This window comes from Falco peregrinus, chromosome 4, assembly GCF_023634155.1.
Source record: "Falco peregrinus isolate bFalPer1 chromosome 4, bFalPer1.pri, whole genome shotgun sequence".
Taxonomy (NCBI): Eukaryota; Metazoa; Chordata; class Aves; order Falconiformes; family Falconidae; genus Falco; species Falco peregrinus.
Genome location: NC_073724.1, coordinates 67,491,604 through 67,518,693, shown reverse-complemented (window position 1 = coordinate 67,518,693; position 27,090 = coordinate 67,491,604). Strand labels below are relative to the sequence as shown.

The 27,090-nt window shown below is 38.2% G+C and overlaps 1 protein-coding gene across 1 annotated transcript in view; it reads left to right on the top strand.

Moving 5' to 3' along the window:
- Window positions 1-27,090, top strand: part of GPC6 (glypican 6) — a 772,836-nt gene that overhangs the window by 211,025 nt on the left and 534,721 nt on the right. Inside the window, exon 2 of the mRNA XM_055802769.1 lies at window positions 21,095-21,253. Within this exon, the coding sequence (XP_055658744.1) occupies window positions 21,095-21,253 (159 nt within the window). The remainder of the gene's footprint in view (window positions 1-21,094; window positions 21,254-27,090) is intronic.

Below are 27,090 nucleotides of genomic sequence, written 5' to 3'. Positions count from 1 at the left end.
CTGCCTTTAACTTATTTAACTAGCTTAACTAACTTAACAAAATAAAAAATATTATTTATAATATATAGATTAAATTATTTATAGTGAAGTTTATAGCAGATGTGTGAAGGTAAAATATTCTTGATTTTTTTAATGTCTATCTATAGTTTCACACAAGTCTCCAGAAGACTTGTTTACATTTCCATTGGATTAGCTCACAGTAACTGGCATCTGCCTTAAAATTATTTCTTTGGGAGGAATGATTTTTTAGCATTTTTCCCATATGTTTAATTTCCTTTCAGCGTTTTCATTTATACAATATATTCTATATTGTCAAAACAGAGAGTACCTCCTTCAGGACCAAAATATAAACATGTCAGTAGAGTGCTATTTGTTGCCACAAATGTATTTGCTTTATGGTGTTGTCTCCTTTCTTTTTTATCATTTACTGAATAAATGAATAAATAGATCTTTGGCCTTCACTGTTTCTTTCTGTCCTCTCAGATGGTGAGCCAGCTATGCACCACTGTGCCTAGGAAGTATCAACAGTTTACCATTGACAGAACTTTCTGTTCTGAGAATATCCAGGTTTGCATTTAAACAGTTACGAACTGAAAGAAGAGCATATGTAGGTTTCTCCCAACTGCCAATTCTTTACAATGCAAATTTGTATTGCAAATTTACTCGCATTGAATTTTGACATTGGTAATGCTGTATTCTTACAATGCAAATATAAATAATACATGAATCTCCTAATTTCTGAAAAAGAACAACATCTCAGAAAACAAATTTTCTTAGTTCTGTGTAACTCTAACTGCAAGTCTCTGCTTTTCTACTAAGCTTTGCAGGGAGAAACAATTCAAAAGAAAAATGTTGCCTAACTTTGAGATTTGTTATGGAACTGGTTGTCAAAATGACAACACAAATGTATTTTATTTCTGTAGTCACTGAGACAAAATTTAGTGGTTAGTCAGTAACTGATGATCTAGCAGGATTCCCAAACCAGGAAGAGAATGTTAAGGATGCTTTAGGAGCTTCCTAAACTGTAGGGGGTTCACAAAAGTATTTGTGGAGTCATACTTCGGGAGATGTTCTTGCTCTTCTTGTAACTAGCAGAGGTTGCATCTGTTTGAATATATGTTGAGAGTATTCATAGAGAAAAACTATAATCAAGCATGTTCCGAGTTGCAAAGGCTCCCAAATCATAGTGAAATTAATTCATATCCTTCTACAGTGTGTATGTTCAAGCTGGGAAGTATATGTTTCTTTTGAAATGTGTTTAAAGTGAATTAGAATGGGTACTCGCCCATTAGCTTCCTTGTTGATGTTTTGCATTCTTTAATTGGAATTTCAATATTTTTAGAAGTATTTTTTTCCTACCATTCCTTCCTTCCTGCTTATTTATCTAACTCCTCCTGCCAATAAAGGAATTTGCAGTAAATATGCAGTAAATAACCTTTATTATAAAGCATTTTGGTGTCTGAGGGAAATTATATTGAAAAATTTTGTAAGTTTTTTATTTACAAAGAAAAGATCATTGAAATACTAATTTTGTATACTCTGAAGTGGAAGTACCATAGACCTTTTAAATTTATTTGAAAATTAAGTTTTGATCAGTATTAGCCTGTATTTTCTTGCATTTCTGTCCTTGACATAAATGCTTTGATATGAAACTTTGGACTTTGCTCTTGCAGAGGTGTAAGCTCTCACAGGTGTAAGTTTACAGTTTTAAACCCTGATTCCAAAAAATTACTAATCTTTTGTCTATACTCCTGTGAGAATTATCTGTCCAATAAATTGAATTTATACAGAACTTCTACTGTGTAGTAAATGTAATACTTTATGTAGATAATACGTGAAAAATTCTTTCCAAGTACTATGCCTTCTTTTTTTTGTTTTCAAGGACAGTGAGATAACACACACAAAAAAAATCAACATCAAAAGAAGTTTCTGAATATTTATGAGAGATGCAACATGGGGAGAGGTGAACTCAGTAGGCTATAACTTTCATAAATAGCTCAATTTAGTCAGATGTAAAAAAGTTGAAAAATAATTGAAAATGGTCAGATCTTCCTGTTATTTAAATGTATTACTTAGACTGAATTAAAGACTGATCCTGAGCGAATATACAAACTGTTGGCTGTTTTCTGAAAGAAAAAGGGCAACAGAGAGCACTAGGAGACAGAAAGGCAGCTTTTCCAAAGTGTCGTAAAAAGAAAAATGCATACAGAAAATAGTTGTGCAGAAGATATTTCATAAAGTTATAGATCTTGAAAACCAGTAAGAGAAAAAGATTTTCAGTCTGGTGAATCATGCCAGTCATTATATCTGCAGTCTGTTCCACAGGATTGAATTGAACAGAAGATAGAGACCAGAAAACTCTATTTTCTTTCTGTTTGTATTAAATATTACTCAGTAAAAAAGTCAGTGTACTGAGAAGAAAAATATCTTTTTATTTTCTCTTATCAATACTTGATGAAATTGAAAAGCATCTTGATTTATTTTGTCAGTGCAGCATCCTAGGTGAATTTGTCCCCTGAAGGCATCTACAACAACATAATACACTCAGCATGTAAATCTTTGCATCTTGATAGGACACTATCCTTACCATGGGTTTACAATGAAAACTCTTGTCTTCATTTTAATTTCTTAGAGGTATAAGATTGTGATAATGGAAAAACATTTTTAGCTTGCAGCTGTATTAAAGTGTATTATTTTAAAATACTGTATGATGAACTGCAGTGGTTTTACCCACAGCTTTTGCAAAGCCCCGGTTGCCTTAGCTGTAGTTTAGCATCTGAGTTGTTTGGGTGGGTTTTTTTCAAGTTGATGTCTGAAACTGAGCTTTGATTTGTATTTTTCAAGGTTCAGCCTGCTGTCCTTAGCTAATTTATAATTTTAAAAGATTGATTTTCCTTGAACCTAGCCCATGTAGTAGACTACAGTGAGAACAAAGAGTCAATTCTGAAGACTGAAGGCATATATATGTAGGACCATATAAATAAGGAAGACTGTATATATGAAGACCTTCTATGTATCATATATCTGAAGTTGTTTGGTTTTATTACCGTGGTGCAGTGACAAATAGCAATATAGTTGTAAGTACAACTTTAAGGCAGAAACATCAGTCAGTAAAGTAAAAAGATCTGAATGAAATTGTTTAAACAAATTCCAGAAATCTGGAATGCTACAGGTTCTATCTAGAAAAATAGCACCGCATTTCATACTTTTCAGTGTTGCAAAAAAAGGCTAAAATTCATATGACGAGTTATCTGCTAGCTCTTCTTAAATGATTTCACTCTACTTTTTCACACTCCATATGCTTGATTTGTCACCCATACGCAGTTATATGAGCTCCTTGCTGTTATCCTCTTTTGGATGGGTTTTGCCATGGAAAAATATGCTAATCAACATAACCTCCTCAATGTTACTGTGGAAACAAGGGTTCTGTGAAAAAAATATCAAGGTATTGCACTCACAGCAAAGCTATATGACATGGGGCAAAATCTTGAAAGCAGAACAGAAATACCCGTGGCAGCGTGTGTGTTGTGGAGTGGACCTTTGGGAAGGATGGCTGCTACTTCCCAGAGATCAGCAACTGTAACACTTCCTGTAGATCCAAACCATTCAGTCTGACATTGGATCTTGCTTGCTTAGGAACCGTGTCTGAATTAGGAAAATGTCGAAGACCTGGAGATGACTTCTGCTTGCAAGCCTGGTCTAACCAGAAAATTGCTAAGAAAAGGGGCTACAAATCATACAAAGTATTTGGCATAGTCAAGCTCATACCCACATTACTCTACCTCTTCTGGAGAAGAAGCTTCCTACCTGATCCCACACTTCATATTCCTTACCCTTGATTCTGCTGTGGTCCCATAATAGGGTAATGCTGTGCCATTATTACTGCATTTATTCAGGTGGCATTATTGGTGCATTTATTCAGTTCAAAGTATCTGAAATAATGTGAGGTTTTGTTCTGCCTAAAGAATCAGTGTGCTTTGCGTTTATATTCTACTTTAGTTGAAAGCTTATGAAAATTAAAATAACAATGACATGGTTCTTTCTGGACAAATGTTACATTATTTATACCCTCCATTATTAATGTTCTTTGCCCATCTCTCTCTCTCTGTTTCCCTTTCTTTCAGTCCCGCTCTCCCTCTCATATTTCATAAGCATTAGGCCTTTGTTTGAGAATTTAATTACACTGTCTAAAATCAAACTGAGACTGTCTAAGGGTTGTGGTCCAATCCTGGGTCACAGTTGAGCCTCATAGTTATGCAAACTTATGCATTGAGTAAGCGGCTAAGTAAGGAAAATATGACAACTTTGAATTTATTTTTTTTTTAGGTTTGTGGGTTCATTCAGACTCAGAAAAGGGCAACTTAGGCAGATCAAAACTGAAGATAATATTAGCTCACCTCCATGAAACTAAATAGGTGAACTTTGTTCCGTTCTGAGCAGCAAAATTAAAGTGCAGAAATGATAAAATAACTGACACCATTTCAGTTTGATCATTTTGTACTTTGAATGTGTCTTGTCAAACAAGTCTTAGATGGTGTCTTGACTCTGAACGATGCATCAAATTAGCATTAAATCACTGCTTGCTGGTTCTCTTTTCAAAGTCTATACTCACACAACTGCAGCTTCATATGAAGTATGCGGTTGGCTTTTAAAAATGCAGGGAGCTCAGTTCATATCTTTACTCTAGAATTCATTCCTGAAGGAGACAGTTTGGCTAAAGCTTTGAATCTCTTTTTGTAATTACTTATTTCATCTTCATAGCGATAGTAAACTGCAAATCAACTCTGGAATTATTACTGTGGGACCTTATATGATTCTGTCACTAGCACATGAGCCTAAGTGTTGTTATTCTTATATGATTACCAATTTTTTTAATATTTTAACATAATTCTATATTAGTAGTAATAGTAATAGTAATAATAGTTATTGCACAGTATTTCCAGTTTCTTGCACAGTATTTCCAATTTCTTGCACCGGCAGCTTGCCTTAAGTAACACTTGAAAAAAGAGGACAGTAAAGGTGCTTAATTTGATGTTCTTTTAGATATCTTAGATATCAGTACATTAAGGCTGTCTCAGTCGATTTTATCACCAGGTTATGTGTGAGCAGTCATTTATACATGTGACCACTCATTTATAGGTTATAATAAGTAAAGGCTGAAGTAAGGACTTTGATAATGTGATAACTATTTATTAATCATGCTAGTAAATTGTATCCCATATAAAACTTTACCTAAAAGCCAGTAGGTTTGATTCATTTTAGATCATGTTCGGCCAAACCTAAGGAGAACAGAGTCTCAGATTCTCACGTGGAGCTCATGGTCATCCCCAGAGCTTCCTGTATTTTAGACAGCTATAAAAAAGGGGGATCAATACTTTAATAATCAATAAATGTTCAATAATGATTCAATTAGAAATTTAAACTCCAGAGATCAATTAAAGTTATGTACTCCAGCAGCTTGTGCTGCTTTTTTATTTCTGGCAGTATTGTGGATGAATATTTTCAGGTGTGCAAATCCCATAGAGCTTAGTGGAACTTTTAGGTGCAAAAACAGTTGAAGAATTATTATTATCATCATCATCATTATTTCAGAGTTTATTTTGAATGTTGTGGGTAGCTTTCCATATTTTACGAAGCAATGTTATCCTGAGATAGTTACTTTATGAGTTGTCATATAATAGTGGATTATTAAATGACAGGAAGCAGTAGCCTAGATGGCTGGTTTATGACTTGTTTTTAATAGTTTTTATCTAAAGTATTAGAACTTTGTCATGAGACTATGCAGTATTAATTTTGGATGATAACTAGTTTAAGATACAATTTTAGCTTTAGCAACTTTGTAACCATATTAAACTTACTCAACCATGCTATGCTGTTTTTAAAAAGCATGCTGTCCCAGTGGAAGGGGATTGAGAGCATTCCTGAGGTGATGTTAAAAGAACACAAGTAGTAATCTGATTCTCCCTTTAGGACATTAATCTTGTAACAGAAGTATCAGCTAAACTTGGCATTGATAATTCAATCACTCAGGAAGCAAATTTGCATTTGGCAGAAAATGGTTGGAAACACCTGCAACAAGTGCTAAAAACTGCTGTTGTGCTGAATGGATGTAGAAAATAGCCATAAAGTATCAGAGAAGAGTCATTAAACCCAGTACTCATTAAGCAATCTGTGAACTCCACCAAATCAATTACAATGCTTTGAAGTCACCTTGAAATATTTATTTTCTTAGAAAACAGTATGTGAGGAAAAACTTTAACAAAATGCTTTTGTATTTTATACTTAATTAACATGTGTGAGATTTGCTTGCCTTTTTTACACATAGCTTTCGATGAAGTTAATAGCAACTGCACTATATTGTTCCTCATTATAAACCTGTAAATCTCTTTCAAAACCATAAAATGCTGGGAGACCTATTAACTAATAGTACATTGTATTTATTAGGATCATGAATCCCTAATTTGTAATTTAGAAAAGTGCCAACTCAGTGAAAAGGTTATTTACTGGCAGATGTGTACGTTTTGTATATGTCTTTTTCATAAACCATTCTGATTTGTTTTGTTGATGACTGCGTCTTAGCTTTCACAGAACATGATTTGTTGCATTCTCTCATATACCCACTAAAAGCAGACCAATCTTGATATTTTTCATCACAGAAGCAGCCAAACCACTCTATTTTTTCTGAGACTGGCTTTCAACAGTTTCACAAGAAAGTATATTTTTTCATGCCATGCATTTCATTATATATGTGGTTTTGTGCAAATGTTCATAGAATCATAGAATCATTGAGGTTGAAAAAGACTCTTTAAGATCATCAAGTCCAACTGTTAACTGAGGACTGCCAAGTCCACCACTAAACCGTTTCCCTGAGCACCACATTTACATTGTTTAAACCTCTACCCTAGAGCAAAGTTCCATCTCCTGATATGTCCTTATTGCCCATAAATCAAACCAGGAAAGAGAGATGACACAGGCCGACATTCAAGAAATGTGACACAGTTGTGCAGTAACTTAAAGGCATATAGAAATAGAAGGGCTGTTCCTGTGACAGTCAGCAGAGACCTTCCTTTAGGTACTTTAAATACTTTACCAGATAACGTAGCCTTCTTTTTTCTCTTCACACACACACCCCCCTCTACCCCCACCCCCACCCCCACCCGCTGGCCTCTCTGTAATTACAGACATCACCTTCACTTGCCAAGGAGACAAATACTCTGGAAAGACTGGAAAAGACAATTTAATGTTGTTTACATGTATAGTTTACTAGATGTATTGCTTAATTGAAGCTTGTCAGTCATCTTTTATAACTGTATTTGCTGATGTGCAAGGAAAACAAAATATATATGATTGCCTTTCGACAATCTATAAAAACACTAATAAGGAGGAGCATAATGTGAGTTTTGTTAGAACATTTTCTGTTAGAAATAATTGTAATGACAGTAAAAGTCAATACTGTTGATTGAAAATATCAACATTACTAGAATTTAGCAATTACTAGTAACTTGTATTTAAAGAATAAAATCAGGGCTATTGCCTAGCACTATTTTTTCCTCTTTTCAAGTTTTTTGCCAAGGTGACAAAAGAAGAATATTCCAGGCAAAAGATTTTAGGCATGCGTTTGTCCAGCACAGTACCAGGAAATACTGTAATATATTTACTACTGCTGCTGTTGGGCCCAGAGTTGAACTATATAATTCATCCAGAAAAAAAAACCAACCCAAAATATTAATCTTTCCTAAATATAAATGATTCATATTAGAATTATGTGCATGTTGGCCTGGCTCTTACTTTACAAATTTATTCTTGCTGTTTGCAGAGATTTCTATAGGTGACCATAGTCATTCCCTGTTATGGATGTAAATGACAACCACTTCAGCTCAGAAATCACTTCTGCTTTGGCACAGGGACAGCAGCACACCGCACAGTCCCCCCTTGGTAGTGAAGGGCCACAGGGCTCCCAAGGACTGCCTTGCAGGAGGAGAGGGAGGGCAAGAAAGCAAGGCAAATTCAACCTGTTTAACCCAAGGCACCTAGGGAAGGCGACAGGCATTTCCACAGGGAATGAGAAATCCTTAGATGTAGACCTTTAGAGATAATAATAAGACCTGGAAGCATTACAGCTGCATCAGCAGTGCAGACGTGTACATTTTTATGAGTTTTACAGTTGAGTTTTTACAGTTTCTGAGGTGAAGTTTGTATAGACATGGCAGAGATTTCTTTAAATTTTCACTTGTCATTAATTTGATCCATCTTACTGTGGCTCCATCCATGCAGCAGAGGCCAGGGAATGTCTGAGTCATTTCTGAGAGAAGCAACCAAGAGGTACATGCATTCAAGGCCTCTGAATTTAGACAGATGCCTTAGGGTCTTCCTCATACTAAAGAGAATAAGCACAAACAATTATGACATACTCTTTGCCTGCTTTCTTCCCAGCTCCATCTGCTACAGATCTGCAGCTTCCCCCTCGACAAGCATTCTCTTTGGATGATATCTATCCATATTATGTCAGCTGAAGTGCACAGAGTAAATAGTACTAAAATGTGCCTTGTCTCCTTTATAGGAAATAGCCCATTTAGCCATAATGAAGAAAAATTATCAAGCTTCAAAGAAAATACAATGCCTATCAGACCCAGCATATCATGTTCTTTCAAGAAATAAATAAACAAACAAACAAACAAATAAATAAGTAAATAAAAGCTAGGTTGTTGTTTCAGGGTTTTTTTCCAAAGTCTGGGCTGCAACATAACCACAAGTTAACCAGAGGTCACTTGTTTAAGCAGCCAGTCAAAAGCTGTGATTGTACTGGACAAATGTGCCAAAAAAACATGTTAACAAGGTAACAGTAATTCTCTGAGGCACTGATAGAACCTCTCTAGCTTATTACAGTGCTATATTGAAATGCTTTGATTAAGTCTATAAAAGTGCACAGAAGCCTTTGATTTTTGCATTCAAAAATGTCCATTCAAGAATACAGTTACATAAGAGAAGACTTCAGACATAGATAGGGATTTCCTTTCAAGCTGATCTTTAATCATAAAAGGTCAAACCTTTAACATTAAAAAACTTGAAAGGCAAGAAACTCTGGTACATTCTGTTATTGATTTTGAAGACCCTGACCCTTGCCAACTATCACAGGCCATAGAGGGCACTGTCAAAAGTACAGTAATAAAAAGAGCTAAAAAACTTGTTCAGTCTTTTTTGCAATACAAAAAAGAAAAAAAAAAGGAAAAAAACCACACACAAACAAAAACCTCACTGTGTAGGTGTCATGGCTAACACCAGCTGGCCACTGGTGAGATGGGGAGGAGAATCAGAAAAAGGTAGAATCCATGGGTTGAGATAAGAATGGTTTAATAATGTAAATAATGTTAATAATAATAATATAGTAATGAAAAGGGAAATAACAAAAAAGAGAGAGAGAGGGGAATAAAGCTCAAGACAAAACAAATGATGCACAACACAATTGCTTACTGCCTGCTGACCGATGCCCAGCCAGTCCCAGAGCAGCAATTGAACCCTCCTGGCCAACTCCCCCCAGTTGCTATATTGAGTGTGACATTCTATGGTACGGAATATCCCTTTGGCTAGCTCGGGCCAGCTGTCCTGGCTCTGCTCCCTCCCGGCTTCTTGTGCACCTGCTCACTGGCAGAGCATGGGAAACTGGTAAGTCCCCAATTTAAAGTAAGCACTACTTAACAGCAACTAAAAACATCAGTGTGTAATCAATGTTATTCTCATACTAAGTGCAAGACCACAGCACTGTACCAGCTACAGAAGAAAATTAACTCTATCCCATCTGAAACTGGAACAGTAGGACTAGCAATAGATTCAGATCTCAGGCACTCTTGTGAATAGTGGAAATCTGCAATTGTTGCAGCTAAGCTACTATCCTTTTCTCTAAAAAGCTTTCCTTTTCCTTTTGGCAGCAATTACTGCGGCTGGTTGATATTATGGAAGCATAGTTTCTGTTAATTAGAGTAAGCTAAAAGTTTTCAGAGCAAACAGTGTTCTGTTAGAAAATATTGACTTAAAGAAATATCATGATACTGTAAGCAGTTTTTTTCTGTTGGGCTGCAAGACTGCCTACATTCCCAAGCTTGCAGCATCAGCAGTGCAGGGCACACCTGCCCTGTATCCTCCATCAAGCCAGGAGACCTCTTAAAGTAAAGGACAATGTCATGCCTGCTCTGCCAGGCTCTCTGAATCCAGAGTCCGTTGACCTCTGAAGGACCCTCCTCTAAGTGATTGTTAGAATCATAGAATCATTTAGGTTGGAAAAGACCCTTAAGATCATTTAGTCCAATCATTAAGCTGGCACTGCCAAGTAGAGACAGAAACCCACCTCAGTACAAGCTCCTTTCAGGTAGTTGCAGAGAGCAGTAAGGTCCCCCCCTCAGCCTCCTCTTCTCCAGGGTAAACAACCCCAGTTCCCTCAGCCGCTTCTCACAGGACTTGTGCCCCAGACCCTTCACCAGCTCCGTTGCCCTTCTCTGGACACGCTCCAGAGCCTCAGTGTCCCTCTTGCAGTGAGGGGCCCAGACCTGAACACAGGATTCGAGGTGCGGCCCCACCAGTGCTGAGTGCAGGGGGACAATCACTGCCCTGGCCCTGCTGGCCACACTGTTTCTGACACAAGCCAGGATGCTGCTGGCCTTCTTGGCCACCTGGGCACACTGTGGGCTCATGTTCAGCCGGCTGTTGACCAGCACCCCCAGGTCTTTTTCCACCAGGCAGCTTTCCAGCTGCTCTTCCCCAAGTCTGTAGTGCTGCGTGGGGCTGGTGTGACCCAAGCACAGGACCGGGCCTCAGCCCATTGATCCAGCCTGTCCAGATCTCTCTGCAGAGCCTTTCTACCCTCAAGCAGATCAACGGTCCCTCCTGTCAGGATCTTTGTTTGAAAAAGGGCTAAAAAATTAGCTCAGGCACTGGACCTAGTATCATTAGGTCCCACCCTAGCTCTTTTTGACTGACTCTTTTTACTTTGCTCCTCTGACCGCATGGATCAGTTGCTGGCCCTTTTTTGTCTACAGTTAATAGCTGTAGTCTTCAGATGTGCATGGAAGTGTTCAGAAACCTGACAATGTTACCTGAACCAGAAGCTGAGAGGATATCTATCTCCTGTCATAGAAAACGTGGAAACTTCAGATGTTTTCAAAACTGGCAAGCTCTGAGAAAGCCTTGGGACTGTAACAGGAAAGAAACCACATAGTCCAGATGCAGGAAGACTTCAGGACTTCCCAAATTCTGCTGAAGAGTGACAGCACTGCTGTCTGAACCACCTTCAGTCCAAAGACCTCCAGGCTTCCAGGGGCACGTACCAGCTGCCTTCATTTTCAGAGGGATGCCCATGAGTCCAGCTTGCCTGAATGATGGGAGGACCTGGGCACCCCAGCCCAGGCTCTAGGAGATTTGACAGCTGGCTCCTGAAACTGAGAATCTGATAGCAGCAACGATCAAAGGATTTCAGGAATCTTAGTCCACATTGCTGAACATGGAGATTCCTAGGGAAATACCATTTATTGAAAAAGTTTCAGAATTTCCTGCTTAATCGTCCAAAGTTTGACTATCCATGGTGTTAATAACAGAATGTCTAGTCTCATGCTATAGTTGACAATATCCACAGAGAAGCTTTAGAGGCATTTTGATAATTAGCAGCCTTGTAATTCAGAATATTTTTATTCATACTTTAATGCATGGAGGTTTTTTTCAGTTCAGTGAAGTTATATTTGTCATGTAAGTGAATCAAGACAATCTGAAAATAGTCAACGGAAAAAAAATCTTGCGTAAGAGAACTTTCCACTAGCACATTCTCAGTGGAAATCTGTACCCGTACTTTTCCCTCCTGTGTCAGATGCTGTCCCCTGCCACTGAAGGAGAGTCATTTCAGCTGTATGAATTCTGGTAAGAACGGGTAGAAAAAGGTCTGTGTTCCTTAACCACAAAAGATTTTCTGTGGTAAGTCACAGAACATTATCTTGTGCACCTTTAGGAAAGAACTAAATACTTATTTCTGTAGTTCTGAGGCCCTCTCACCTGAAGAAGATGCCCCTGGCAATGAGCAACTTGCAGAATAAAGGCACCCCGTACTGTGGTATCTTCTCCCACTTGACCCATCAGGAGGAGCAGCTGGGGAAGTTCTTCCCCTAATACCTGGGAGTCAGCACTCTCTGAGTCACTGCAGAACATGTTCAACTGCAGAATAGGTAGAAGAGTACAAAGCAATAATTTTCTGGTTACTACACATGATAGATAACTAGGACTAATGAGCTATGAGGCTAAGCAAGAGTATGCTTGCCATCAATAATAAGACACCTGATAATTCTCAGGTGGCCCTGCAGTCATCAGGTCAGGAATGGTCTGATCTTCCTTGTTGCTTGGTTGCCACCCTTCAATTCATCATTTTTCTTTTAATGGGATTTTACATCTTCCCATGGCAGTAGTTTTCCTCTTGAATACTTAAACTCCCACAATCCTGTCTGTGGTTTTGCTTCCAGTACCTTACTTGACTTTCGCATGGACTTTCTCACACTGTGACAGCAATTGGATCTGTAAAACCGAGCCAAGAACACGCAAGCATGCACCAAACTTGGCTCACAGACCACAGAGCTCCTGCACATGCATAAAAGGATATTATTTTTTGCATGTTTAGAACTCTCTTGCATTGTGTGATTTCTCTGTGCATTTCAATTGTGGCTATATTCTTAGCATGCTTCTCTGGGAAAAAAAAGGGGGTTTTCCCCCCCTGTAAAGTCAAAGACACACAAACTTGGAGAAAGTGCTTTGCTTTTTACCTTATGACTTGTGTCACAGTGAGGTTAATACTTAGGAGCTGGTAGAGGCATTTTGCTCTTTACAGTGGTTGGTAGCAAATAGGACTGGAAGGACAAATGCCAGCATTCCTGGCCCTGAAATTTCATGAGTAGACCTTGGATCAGTACAATAACATGAATCTCAGTTCTTTATAAATTGTAGCCTCCATTTTTGTACTGTCTTTTCCTATAAGCAAGTGAGAAAGAGATTAGGATGAGGAGTATCTCAATAAAAAGCTTATGGCAAAAGCACCAAAATCTTACCACTGACATACCTATTACAGTCTCTGACTTAAGACCAACACAACATATATTGTGTTTGTGAAGCATTTCTATGAGTGGCATTGCAGGAAAGCATGTCATTATCAATCAGAAGACAGGATTCATCTGTTTAATGGTACCATGAAAAGGTTTCTTTGGACTGACTGAAGCCATATGAATAAAAGAAGAGCACTGTGATTAAGGACTTTTAAACGGTTATTGCTTAGTGTAGTATTTTAGGAAGATGGATTTTATACATGAAAACACAGTGATCAACAAGGGATGTGCATGGCTTTAAAATATACTTGACAGTGCAGTCAAATGACATGACTGTAGCTCATGCAGCTTTAACTTTTCCTGCATGTATATTAGTAATGCTATAACTATCTTAAGGACTTATTTTGTCAGCACAGCACACCCTGTAAGCCTCAGGCAACTAACTCCACTCTGTCCTACTATGATTGTGTTTCTGTGATTACATGAATTAAGTGGTGTAAATCTGTCTCTCATACATCATGTGCTGCAATCACATCTTTGGATTTCAGTTTTATGTCACAAAGGTTGATTAAAATCTTTATAAATGCCGGAATGTGTACAACCTCATCCTGTTATCTTAATAATAAAATTGTTCTGAGAACAGCTGAAATATGGAACCTGCTTGCACCGTGTTTTACGGGCATGGTAAAGCCATGTGCTGCTTGTATTCTGCTTCTCGCTATAATGCTATATAAAACATTTCTGCTATTACAGTAGGGGACATAATAAACAGCAAAAATCATCTGGGGGGAAAGGAAAAGTTTGCTGCTGTTCCCAGGTGGAAACATGTTTTGAAATCAGAAAATTGCAGCCATGTAGCCAGTGAAATGATGAAACTATGCAGCGCTGAATCACAGCCTTACCGTTTGCTTTCCACAAGGCACTGAGCAGAACACCACTAATACACACCCCAAGAGGTAACTAAAGATTCTTCTCACAAACTGTGCTATCAAAAACCAATTGTCTGACTCTGTATGCTTGGAAAATAAAATGAACCAGAGTGTTGGAGTAGTGGTATTGTTTCTAGTAGTTTAGTTAGGAAGACTCTAGGGGCTTCAGCACTTTCTTTAGCATCTGTATAGTCTTAGTCTGAACAGGTTTGCCTTGGCCTCTGCTTCTGTAACTTATTACTGAGGGCTTCCCAAGGACAACAGGGTCAGGGCTTCTTGTAAATGAATGTTCCCCATGGGACTGGTAATGAAGAGACTGTTAACTAATTATCAGTCTGTTTGGAAGGCATTCATTTTTTAATTGACCTCAAAGCACTCAAGGAACAAAAGGAACCTGAGCAAAGATGATTTGGGTCCAAGGCAAACAAATGAGTAGTTTTCTTTCATGGGGTAATGACATGGGTCTATTGGAGTCCGCTAGACATAAAAGTTTTTAAAGTTCAATATTTTGTTGATTAAAATTAGGAGAGTTCTGTCAGACAACATGATCTGTATGTTAGACAGCTTTCCCTCCCTTCCTTCAGCTGTCATTTTCTGTGCAAACATTGCTCCCATCATAACTTGTCAGGCCAATATTACAATGGAATTAATTTAAAACATAATCTGCTTCCTTTTAGTTTGAGTAGGAAAGTTCAATTCTGTGACTTGAATGTCAGGTGCAATTTTACAGAGGCTGCTTGCAGGGCTGTTATACCCCACAGAGAAGATAATTACAAAGTCAGAAGGAGCCTTAGGACTTTTTGGTTAGGGAACAAGTTTTGTCCAACAAAATGATATTTTAATTTTCACTATTTGAATATTGGCTGAAATGATGGAAGTCGTGTTTCTAATTTAGTTTTAACTGCTAAATAAGTTAATGCAGAAAACATGATACTGCCGTTTGGGTTGGGTTTGGTTTTTTTTTTTTCAGATTAAAGATAGTTGTGAGTCAAATTCTTCTACAGCACTGTTTTTCCTTTGCATATATGAGTGACAGAATGCTGTGAGTGTATTGGAGGAGAATAGTTATCTATTATAGAAAATTAATAAGGTGATCATGAAGAGTTCTCCCATGCTCCTGATTTCATGAGTAGAGCACTTAAATTGAAAACTTTGAAAAGCAGGTGCTCAGAAATGTCATCGCCAATATCCAAATCTCAAAAGAGTGGGCAGGGGTTAAAGCTGAATAAAGTTTTTGTTTTAACTCTATTCATCATACTTTTAAAATAAATATTTTTTAAAATACAGAAAATGAGGTGGAAAATGATAATTTAGAAACAAAACTTCAGCTGTTACAGTCCTTTATAATTCTGAGAGGTAGGAAGCTCTGAAGTGCCTAATCGCAGAACCGCGGACTAGCCCCGGTCGGAAGGGATGCTGACAGATCTTCTGGTCCAAGGTGCTGTGGAAAAGGGAGCCGAGATGGGACTAACTAGCACCCTTTCCAATCATGTCTTGAAAACCTCCAGCAGTGGGGACTCCACCACATCCCTGGGGAAATTGTTCCAGTGATTGATTGTTCTCACTGTGAAAAAATTGATTTCTTATGCCAAAATGAAATCTCTCCTGGTGCAGCTTCTACCTGTTGCCCTTTGTCTTCCTCCATGTAACTCTTTGTGAATTGAGATTCTCTGTCCTCTTTGTAGCTGCCCTTTAAGTGCTGGATTACTATGATGAGGTCCTGACTGAACCTTCTCTTTTCCATGGAGAAAAGACCTAATTCCTTCAGTCCTTCTTCAAGGTCAGGCTCTCCACCCCTTTGATCATCCTCATGGCCCTCCTTTAGACCCTCTCCAGTCTGTCCACATCTTCCTTGAATTGTGGGGACCAGAACAGGACACAGAACTCCAGGGGCAGCCTGACAAGCACTGAGTAAAGCAGGATGATCATATCTCTATCTTTGCTAGTAACAGCCTTGCAGATGCAGCCCAGCATCTGATTTGCTTTGCTGCTGCTGTGGTGCACGCTGACTCATGTTCAGCTTGTTGCCCACCAGGAGCCTGGGTCCTTTTCAGCAAGGCCGTTCCCTGGCCATGCAGATCCCAGCCTGTACTGGGCTCTGTGGACATTCTGTTCCAGGTGTAGGACTTTGCATTTGTCTTTGTTGAACTTCATACTGTTAAGAAATTACACTGCTTTCTCCACAAATGGCTGAATATGGACAGGTCTGAAGCAGGTATTTCTAATTTTAAAGAACATGATTAATGAAAGCCATATCAAATTAATTTAATCTGCAGGATGAAGGATGCAGAGCTATCTTCTCTCCCTTTAGGCTCTGTCGATGCATACAGGGTGACCAATTTTGAAAGCACACCTTGGATTTACTCCTTTTATTTATCAATATTTATTCTTTGCTGGATTTATGAAGCAGTGTATGTTTCTGTTCTCACCAGTCATACAGTTAGTCCTATCATTCTATCAACAGAACAGTACCATTTTTTTAATTTATGGATAGGATAGAAACTGTAAAATACTGACTGCCTCAGAAAGAATTGTTTCTGAAATTGTTAAATTTGCAACATGACCCATGAAAAATTCTGACTATTGTAAAATATTTTACATGATCATACTTCCAGTTCTAACAATGTAACCAATGCTTGCATCAGATATTGAGGAAATCTGGCAATGAAATTTTTAAGGGTAATGTTGTATTCCATGGGGTTTACTGCTCCTTCAGATTGTACCCTCTGCAAGGAGTTACCACACTCGAATCAGTTCTGGCGTTTTGATACACAGCAGAAGCATTTATTCAGCTTGAGAGCTGCACGTTGCAATTTTTAAAAGACTCTTGTGAGGTTTGTAGCATGTTATGGGGACACCAAACTGCAATATATCTGAATATGAAACAAGTGCTTTATAAATTGTTTTATCACACTTCAAAGCAACATGCTAGCAGGATTGCCAAATTCAACTGCAAAACTTGCCAATTTGGATCATGTGAAGGCAGGTGTGAGATTACAGCTGTAATAAAACTGAAATTGAATACTGGTAGCTGAATTTGTAGTAGGCAATTGATTTGATTTATATAACATAAGCCACATGAGGAGAGATATGTAGGTCAGCATCTTCAGTTAGAAATAGTGGTTAGGAGAGTTGTGGTGGGTAGCTGGGAACTGCTGAGTTAATACTAGTCTGGCAAAATGCTGGTGCAGCCCAACTACATTCTGTCAGACTTGTCTGGGGGGACACCATTTGCAACAAGGAAAAACTAGTCAGTTATATCCAAACCACTTGTGCCATAAAAATCTTTGCTAAAATTAGTATAAGAACACAGACCATATGGAATTCCCCAGGGCAAAAAAGGGTACATTAGCTGTGAGCACATTTTCAGCCTGCAAAATATTTAAGGTGTATAAATACACAAATCAGTGATTAAGCTCCTTTTAGAGTAACAGTACAATGTATTACAAAATGCAAATGGTGAAGGATCCTACAGTAGGCACAATCAAATATAGCCTGCAGAGTTATGTCCAATCCAAGCAGTCTCTTATATCACAGATTTGCACAAAAGAAGCGAAAAAATCCAAAATAAAGCACACACACACACCTTAATTAAAACAAACAAACAAACAAACAAACAAACAAAATTTTGTTTTGAGAAAATCGTGTCTGCTTGGTTTTGTCCAAGGAGCTGGAGGTTTAATAAAAACAAACACAAAATTGTAATTACAGCTTTTAAAAAGGAAACTAAGAGTAAACATATAGAAATGACTGTTGGTCAGAAAATCTCCAGTCACCATTCCCAGGAAAGGGCTAAAGTTTTTGTCCAAGTTGTGAGTCTTTGCAGACTGCAGTCAGTCATCATCAGTACAAACATGCTAGGGCTTATAAGCTGCAATTTCTGAAGACTTCGACTTTGCAAAGCATACTGCAACCTCCTAGGCCTACAAACACTCCATTGGTGTGGAGCAATGGAAAATGCTTTTGCTTTATCTATAATCTGACCTGATTATAGATATATACTATATAGATATATACTATAGATTATAAAACTGACTGAGCCTTCGGTGCAGGAAAGAGGAGGAAAAAATATCTTGAAGCAAAGTATGAAGAGTAGAACAATATTTGTATTTTTATTTATTTCTAACAAAATGCAGGAAGTATATGGCAGGGGAGGAGAGAAAAACTAGAAGCATTGTTCTAAAAAAGCTGATTATAGTTTAGCAAAGTTGTGATGAAGGCTGGTGATTAGTATAGATGATTTAGGAAGATACATCGTTAGGAGAAGAAAACAATGGGGTAGCGCAGAAGTTATGAGCATTTCTGATGAATGTGGGTTTCATATTTCAGCAGTCAAGAACCACATGGCTGAGTGAGGATCCAGTGAACTAAAAAGAAGAAACTTAAAGAAAATCCATGTGTAAAAAATAAGTGCAGTGGAAATCTGAATTAGTTTGTAGCAACCAAGGTGGGAAGTCATTTTTGTAGCAAAGAGAAAGTAAGACTGTAAATAAATAAGCAAAAGAAAAATTAATATTGCTACAAAAATGACTGCTATACTGAGTTCAATATGCTTTAATTTGTCATAATACTGAGCATAACATAATGTCTTAAAAATCTAGACCCATGGCTGTTACTCACTAAGCACAGTGCTTTGATGATTAGCATTAGTTGAGTTGATAGTCTGACAATTATGAAAAACAAACAGAACCAGATAGAAAAGAAAAACAAAAACTTGAAAATAAGAAATAAAACTGAATTTTATAAAAATTCTTGACTTCAGCAGCACTAGAGGACATTATCAGTATGGAAAATATAAACCAGGGGTCCTCAAACTTTTTAACCAGGGGCATGGCTCGCAGATGAAGTGGCAGGCAGTCATCTGCAGCTGGTTGGTTTCCCCCCCAACCCCCGGCGGGGGGGGGGGGGGAGGGGGGGGCGGGGGTGTTCTGTAAATACCGGGGGCCGGATTGAGGATCCTGGGGGGCTGTAGTTTGAGGACCCCTGGTATAAACTACCACTGTGGCTTGAACTGGAATAGTAGATCTGCCCAGTGCTTTCCAATGAGCAAAAACGTCTGGGTTTATTGAGGAAGGGGGATATAGACATTATGGATTGGGTAGGGTTTTTTTTATTTAATCATTAAATTAGAAGCACTACTTCTAATGACACAATATTTCAGCTTTCCTTGCCTTTCTGACATCTAATATAAACTCAGAACGTTACTGTTACTAATATAATTCTTACTGTGTCTTCTTATGGTACTTCTGCAGTCACATGTTACCTGTTGAATAGCTTCACTTTAACGTGAGAGGTAGAGGGTGAGGCAACCGTTGTTTTGCCGCTGTCATTTATGTTCAACGGCAGCTGGCTCACCAGTCCCTGTATGTGTGGCTTATGCCTTAGATGCCCAATTTGAGAATGGAGAAGAATTAATTTATTGTGTTGGGAGGGTGTAGTAGACATAGCAAACAATCCTTACAATATTTTGATGGTCATGGGATATCTCTTTTTCCAGGTTTATAACAGTGCTTTATATCACGGTGCTTTTGGACATGACTGGGACTTGTATGTGGTACTGCCGGACAGTAACTGATAATAATGAAATTATTCTTCCTGAAGGAGTGTAGCTGTGAGCTTTTAAAAAGTCTTGAGACTGCTAGAAGGAATCTCAGGGCATTATAGTTCATATATTATGAACTCTTGCAGGAAGAAAAAAGATTAAGCTGGGGGTGATGGGTCAGGGTTGAGGAATGACTGAATTTCAAATTAAAAAGATTTCACTCAAAAACTGAAACAAAAATTGGAATAAGGTGAAGGCAAACTCACTCAAGACAATGTTTATTCTAAACATGTGCAAACCTCTTTTTGATGCTGTCTTTAAAATGATGCAGCAGCTAAATGTATTATACACCGGGGAAGCATAAACCTTAGGGCCTGATTCTCGTCACTACATAATAGGAATGGTGAAAAGTAGCCTTAAAGTAGGTATAAATTGCATTTAAATCTTCTTTACGGCTCAGCAGTGGTAGAAAGGAGGCTCGATATAAATGAGAATCAGGTCCTCAGTATTTATTTAACCCTTGGGCTTTGTATATCATTTTATTTGCACCTTTAAGAGATTTGCAGAGGGATTTTTAATCAGGATTTGGTGTACAGAAAGCTAAATGTTTTCATTGCCTTACAAGTAACTTTAATCATAGAGGCAGATCATTCTTGCTGTTTCTCAAGAGGGAATGGTAGAATTTCCTGCCTTTGTACAAACTGAGCTAAATGTTTCTGACACCCATAGTATGGTGTCAATTGGAAATTCACATTTCATGTAATAACAGACCATTTTAATTTCATGAGCTAAAGAATTGGTTTCCACTTGCAAATTGTACCAAAGAAAGCAATATCGTCAGAAGAACTGGCACAGTGCTTCAAGAGATAAATCTATTGAATTAAATAAGAGGCTTTCATTACCTTTTACATTGCATTTCCGTATAACATAAGCATTAATTAAACTCTTCATTGCTTTCTCCTATTCAGCAGAGCACTTGCTCAGTCTAACAAGAAATGCTGCCCAAGAAAATGTGTGGCACCCAAATACAGTCATTAAAATACACTTACTCAAGCAGAATGGAAGGAAGGGTAGAAGAGGAGAATGTTTCGGTGTGTTTGGGCAAGTGGGACCTATATACAGAAATACATAATTCCTGTTGTTCAGGTTTTGACAGCAAGACAGCTCTGATGACTTGTAACAGGTCATCTTGCTAGGTATTTCTCTAAGCATTTTGAATACAAACAGAAAGCAAGCAATTATCTTTGAATTTTTAAGTATACATTTGTTTACGCAGAAGGCTTCTTCAGCGTGAGGAATCGCTTTTGGCATGAGACAGTTCTACCTTTTGAAGTCAAAACAGCTCTGGGAAGAGTGTCTTCCCTCTTGCCTGAGGAATGCCCAGCTATTGCAAAGCTGTTGATACAGATGCAAAGTGTTCCAAATCAAGCAGTCAAACCTTAAAGAACCCTTGGATAGCCCACCTTCCTTAACTGAAGAGACATGCTGTGTTTTTGGTTCTGACACATTTCTATCAATATTAAATATTACTAATCCATTTTTTCTTGTGATTCCAGGGGAACATCTGAGAATCTGCCCTCAGGAATATACATGTTGCACCTCAGAAATGGAGGACAAGTTAAGCCAACAGAGCAAACTGGAGTTTGAAAACTTAGTGGAGGAGACAAGTCACTTTGTACGCACCACTTTTGTATCCCGGCACAAGAAGTTTGATGGTAGGCTGAATATAATTTACGTATTTTCAAGGTTATGGGATTTAAAAGTCAGTTATCCATAATAGATTCTAATGTTCTTTTCTTTACAATTAGATACCACATTTGAAGTTCCCATTTTTGCTAAGATAAGGGTTAACTTACAGCTGGTATGCTTATCAGCCTTGTGAGTATTGCCTTTGATTACAATGACATCAAGAATCAAACTGTTAAGTGCCTGCAGGCTTTTCTAATGTTGAAAAAAGAGATTAGATATGCATAGAGAGGTTTATAATTTTTGTGTGCTAGTTTAAAATGCAAAATTTAGGTTTGCAATTATGTTCCCTGTTGCAAGATGAACTGTGGTTCTCCCATGATTTTTGTTATTGCAAGACAGTTCTTTTGTAGTCTGCCTTTTTGTAGCCTTAAGGCTGTAGCTTTTTCCTGCATGATTTTCTTGTGATGTAAAGAGTCTCCTAGAGGGCTTCTGGCTTCCAAACACTAAGGGCTCAGTTGCATTTGACAGGGATTTTCATGCAAACCACTTAAGCAGTATCGAACACATCTTTTATAGCTAGAAAGAATTAACAAGAACAGTTTGGAGGGTTTATTTGTTTCTAATCAGTACTCCAATCTCTTCTGGTCCTCAACCTTTGTAAGATCAAAGGTTCAGTGTTGCAATTTGCTAAACTCATCTCTTTAATAATCAACATTAAGCAGTTTTTATGGTTGTGTCTGTATTTACAAATCACACTGTATTGAGCTTTTCTCATAAATTTCTCATAATTGCAGATTATCAAAGAGTAAAAGAGCTTCAGAATATTCAGTCATGGCTTTATCTAAATATGAAATCTGTATTTGTGTTCAAAGTGCCCCCCTGAGCATTTCTGCATATGTGTAAGTTGGAAAGGGTCTGGCACTAAGCAGCATTTCAAAGAGGATTGCAAAGCTGCATCTTTGCATGCAGGTAGAAAGGTGCAGTAAAGCTGGTGTAACCCAGGTAATAGGGCATGGGCACACATGTAGGAGGATGGTAGAAAGGTTATCCCTGAAGTTGGAAGCTTCAGAACTCTGAAGTTGCATTCATAAAAAAGTGAAGATGTCTCTTAACTCTTTGGCGTAATTCTGTGTCATTTTCTTTATCCAAATAATGGGTTTTTTCATTTTATGGTATTGATTCTCAGTGAAATTATGACACAGAAAGCAAGATGAATTATAAAAGGAGGAAACAGGAAATGTATAATATAAGGATGAGCTGGAGAAAAGTCCTCAGCAGGAGATCAGATGCTAATATAATTCAGAAAGTATCCTTAGTCCTTTGAAAGACTGTGGTGTGGGTGACTGTGCAGTGCTCTGCATTGTGATGGCTTCCCTTTTGAATGTGAAGCTGGAGCTGTTTTGTAGTGGATTTTCAAAATTTTACTTGGCTTCAGAGGACCTAAAAAAAATCCAGAAGTTGAGTGCATTGTTACAATATGAGTAGGCCAGCAGAACAGACATTTCAAACCATCTATGGCACATACAGGGCTTTTCTCTTTTTCTAGAGGGAAGCCAGGGTGATTGCTGGTGTTCAGTGAGCAGTGCAGTTTACTGAAAGCACTGGGCTCATTGAGCACAAAGCTGAGATGGCACCTTACTAAGTCTTTGGCAACTTGAGGCCTTTTTATACTGCAGTGAACTTAAGCACGTTATGGCTTTTTCAATAACCTGAAATTCTGTATCTTAATACTGACAATAAAGTATATAGCTGGAAGTTACTTACATGTTGTAAATATCGTGTTTTGGGATTCTTATGGATCTGCTCTGTAGAAAATTGGATTAAAGAACTAAATGCTTTCTTCTGGTTTATCATTAATGTTCTAAAGAGAATTTGCAATGTGAAATCTTACCAAAGAGCATTTGAACTTTGTGTAGACCTTCAGTATTTTAATGCTACTTTAAAACTATTTAGAAGTTGTTCACTTATATTGAAAAACTTCTTAGTCTTTCTATAAGGGCAAATACATTAATGGAAAAATATATTAATCTAATAAGCTGTCTTTTGGTATAAAATGAGCTAGATTTGTTGCAGTTCAAAATGGGATGATGCTTTTTGGTATAAAGCAAATATTGGATTGTTAGATCACGTCAGTTGTTGTAATGCTTCAAGAATCTTTTTTTCTTTGTTTCAATTTGGTGCTTTGATTGTACAAGGGAGTTCTGGGACATGATTCTGCCATTTGATGCTAGTACACCACAAATAACAAAATAAATATAGCCAATTGTGAGATTTTTATGGAAGTTTTGTACAGGACCTGTGTTTATCAAGAGCAGCATCTCTAAGCAATAACAGAATATATGAACATTTAAGTAATGTTGAGATAGAGAGTATATTATCATTGTTGCCATGGGGAGTTAATTTAAGCTAGTGTTGCTTCCATCCTATTTGCTCATGTAGACGTTTGTATAATTTTGCACACTCTTGAAAGGGACATGAAAGATCTTATAGATTTTTGCAATTTGATTTCTGCTGTACCATGCATGTCTTAGGGTAATACTAACCTTTGCAACATAGACATATTCTAGAGGTATGTGAATCCTTTCTTGAATTATGATCTGACCTTCATATGCCTTGCCTTTCTCATCTTATTTGCCTTCTTCCCACAACCATACACATAAGCATAGATGGAATGCTTTTATGATTTCTGTTTTGATAGGTAACTTGAGGTCTGTTTTCCTTTTCAGGATTTTGCCCCAGATTCCTATTCATGATTTTATCTACAAAGAATCTCAATCTGCTGTAACTTAAACACTGTCTCTTTAGCCTCTGGTAAGACACACATTCCTACACAGAGTCGCGGAATCAGAGCATGGCTGTGATGTGAAGGCTCCTCTGGAGATGGCCTAGTCAAGCCCCCCTGCTCAAAGCAGGGTCAGCTGCCACAGGCTACCCAGGACCATGTGCAGCTGCATTTTTAATATCTCCATGGATGGAGACTCCACAGCTTCTTTGGGTAACCTGTGCCAATGTTTGGTCATGCTCACAGAAAGTCTTTTCTTGTGTTTAGATGGAATTTCCTGGTTTTTGAATTTGTGGTCATTGCTTCTTGTCCTGTCACTCAGCTCTGTTGTAAAGAGCCTGGCTCCATCTTCTTTAGTTCCCCCACCAGACACCTATATACATTGATGAGATCCACCTGCTCCTTCTCCATGCCGAGCCGAGTCCCAGCCCCGTCAGCCTGTGCACATAGGAACAATGATCCAGTCCTTTCATCATCTTACTGCCCTTTGCTGGACTTGCACCAGTATGTCCATATCTCTCGTTTAGTGCATACTGGGAAGCGCAGACTTTGTGGCCTTGCTAGTGCTGAGCTGAGAGGAAGGTTCACCTCCTTCAGCCTGCTGGCAGTGTTCCTACATCATTTCTATGTCAGTTTTGTATTTCATTTTACCTGAAGTGCAGTACTTTCCAAATATCTGCAAGCACTAATTACTGTAATAACTATAAGCAGGAGAAGCTAAATATGAAATTCATAATAGAGGACTTGAGAAATTATTAAGCGTTTTGGAACTGGCTATGATCAGAAGAAATTATGCCTTTCTTTTAACTGGCAATCAGTTCTTGCATCCTGAAGCTCTGTGCAATCTTATTCATTCCTTTGTCTTCCACATTTCTAAGGTGCTGTCACTGTGTTGGGACTTTTAACTGCTCCATTCTTCTAGATTAATTTTTTCAGAAGTGTTTCTCATAGTATGTGAGGTTCAAAGATGTCTCAGAGCCAAAGGTCTGACAAAAGTATTTTTCACTTCGTTTTCATATTCTAGAAAATTGGTGTGAATTAGCATGAGTCACTACACAGCATACCAGCTGCCATTGTTTCTTGGCTGAGCCTTATGTGCAGATATTTACATCTGTATTGCCCACATCTTTTTATTTGCTATTGCATTGCCATACTCTATGGTAATTTTCCAAAAAAAACAGTATCTGCAGTTTCACTAATGGGTGCATGAGGATCCAGATAATCTTCTCCTGATAATCTTGCCTGAGAAGGCAAGCCTCAAAATGAGAAAAATTCCTTTGAAACAGTAGGTCCTCAGTGTTTCTAGCAAAGAACGCAATACCTGTTTCAGCAATGGGACTCACAAACCTTTCCAAAAACTAGGAAAAGGAACAAAAAACCTTTCCAGCAGACAGGAAACACAGAAGAAGCGAAGAGTTCCAGCAGATGTGGATTTTTCTTTTACCTCAAATCTTAGGATAGGACTAATCCAAATAAGCAGACATGTAATGTTCAGCTGTTCCTTGTTCCTAGCAATAGACAAGCAATCATGCTCCAATTCTTGGACCCCCACTGTATACCTCAAAGCAGCTTAAAATATATTATGCTCCCAGTGTAGCTGTAATAGTATCATCTTATTATCACCGATTCCCTTGCATAGTGGTATTGCTGAGCAGCTGTTTCACAGAGAAGCCAATTTCTTTTAAGTATTGCTCCATCAGCAGCCAAAACCAGCCCTACCGGAAGGTTTGGTCATGAATGCTAATGAGGAGGCAAGTAGCTGTTCAGTGACATTTTCCCACTAATCCTTTGAATAACTATAGGAAAATTATAGCAAAAGATTTTAATTTACCTAAATAGATCGAAACCTGATAAAACAGGTTTCTGCTCATCCTCATTAAAAAAAGTAGAGTAGTAGTCTTGGTAATGGTGTTAAAAATGAAAGAATGTCTAAGAATAGCTGTCATGAACTTGAATGGATATGGATACCCTTCAGCTGAATGTGTGAGGCATGATGCCATTTAAGGAAAATAACCTGAATAGTGTAAATACCAATCTGCAGCTGCATTGATCTGTCTTACAGGGATGCCATCATTCCCCATGCTCCTATTTTTTTACAGTCTAGGAGAACAGTGATCCATACCCATTAGTGCTGCTTATACTTCTTACAGTCATTACCAGCAGTAGCAGTGTAAATTACAGGGCAGGAAAGAAAGTTTCAGAGATAATCCCCCTAGACAATACCTGCAAGAACATCTAGCATCGCAGACACCCTGTATTCTCTTTTCTTTTCTTGCACAATTTATGAAAGAGTTTGGAGAAAAATAGTGGTTTTTAATCTTTCCTTGATACTAGAGCTGACAAAAGTGTGTTTTGTGAAGCTGCTTTCCAACAAAGTAAGAAGTCTTACATGAGACAAACTCTTGTGGCCAGGTAAAACTATCTCATTAAACTTGGCAAAGAAAGCATAGAAAGTAAACTCAGGGTGATGCTGGAAGTCAGAATACACTGAGGTTCAGTTGCACGGCCAATGTAAGTCTTCTGCCCTCTGCTCCCCCTTCCTCCCATGCCAGCCTGCCAGCCCCACCTGAGCCCCAGCTCCTGCTTGAAGCCACACTGACCTCCACAGACTTCGACAGGGAAGGGGACTGTGGCAGCACAGGAGCCCACTTGCACATCGGTGCTGGCATGGTCGGTGGGTAAAGGATGGACTTTCAGCAGGATATTTTTTTTCATGCTTTGCTTATTTTGAAGGTGAAAGGGCATGGTTGTCACAGGAAGATTTTTATTTTGTTTCTTTGTTTTTTGGAAGCAGGGGAACAGAGAGGTCTGTCTTTTCCACAGACCTGTTTGGGAGGCAGGAAGTTTCTAAGGAGTGTGGAAAAGTCAAATATATATAGCATAATCTGAGTACTTTATGCAACTACTTGTATTATTCTAGCGCTGCCGTGTCTGCACCAGAACATAGGCACCACCATACAAAAGCTGAGACACCAGATATTTGGGGTTTTACTTCTGGCCAAGGTGATGATATTTTGTTTTGGTTTCTTTGCATCTGTTACAAGATTTCAGTGTCACTGTGCAATGTGTTTCCTATCAAAT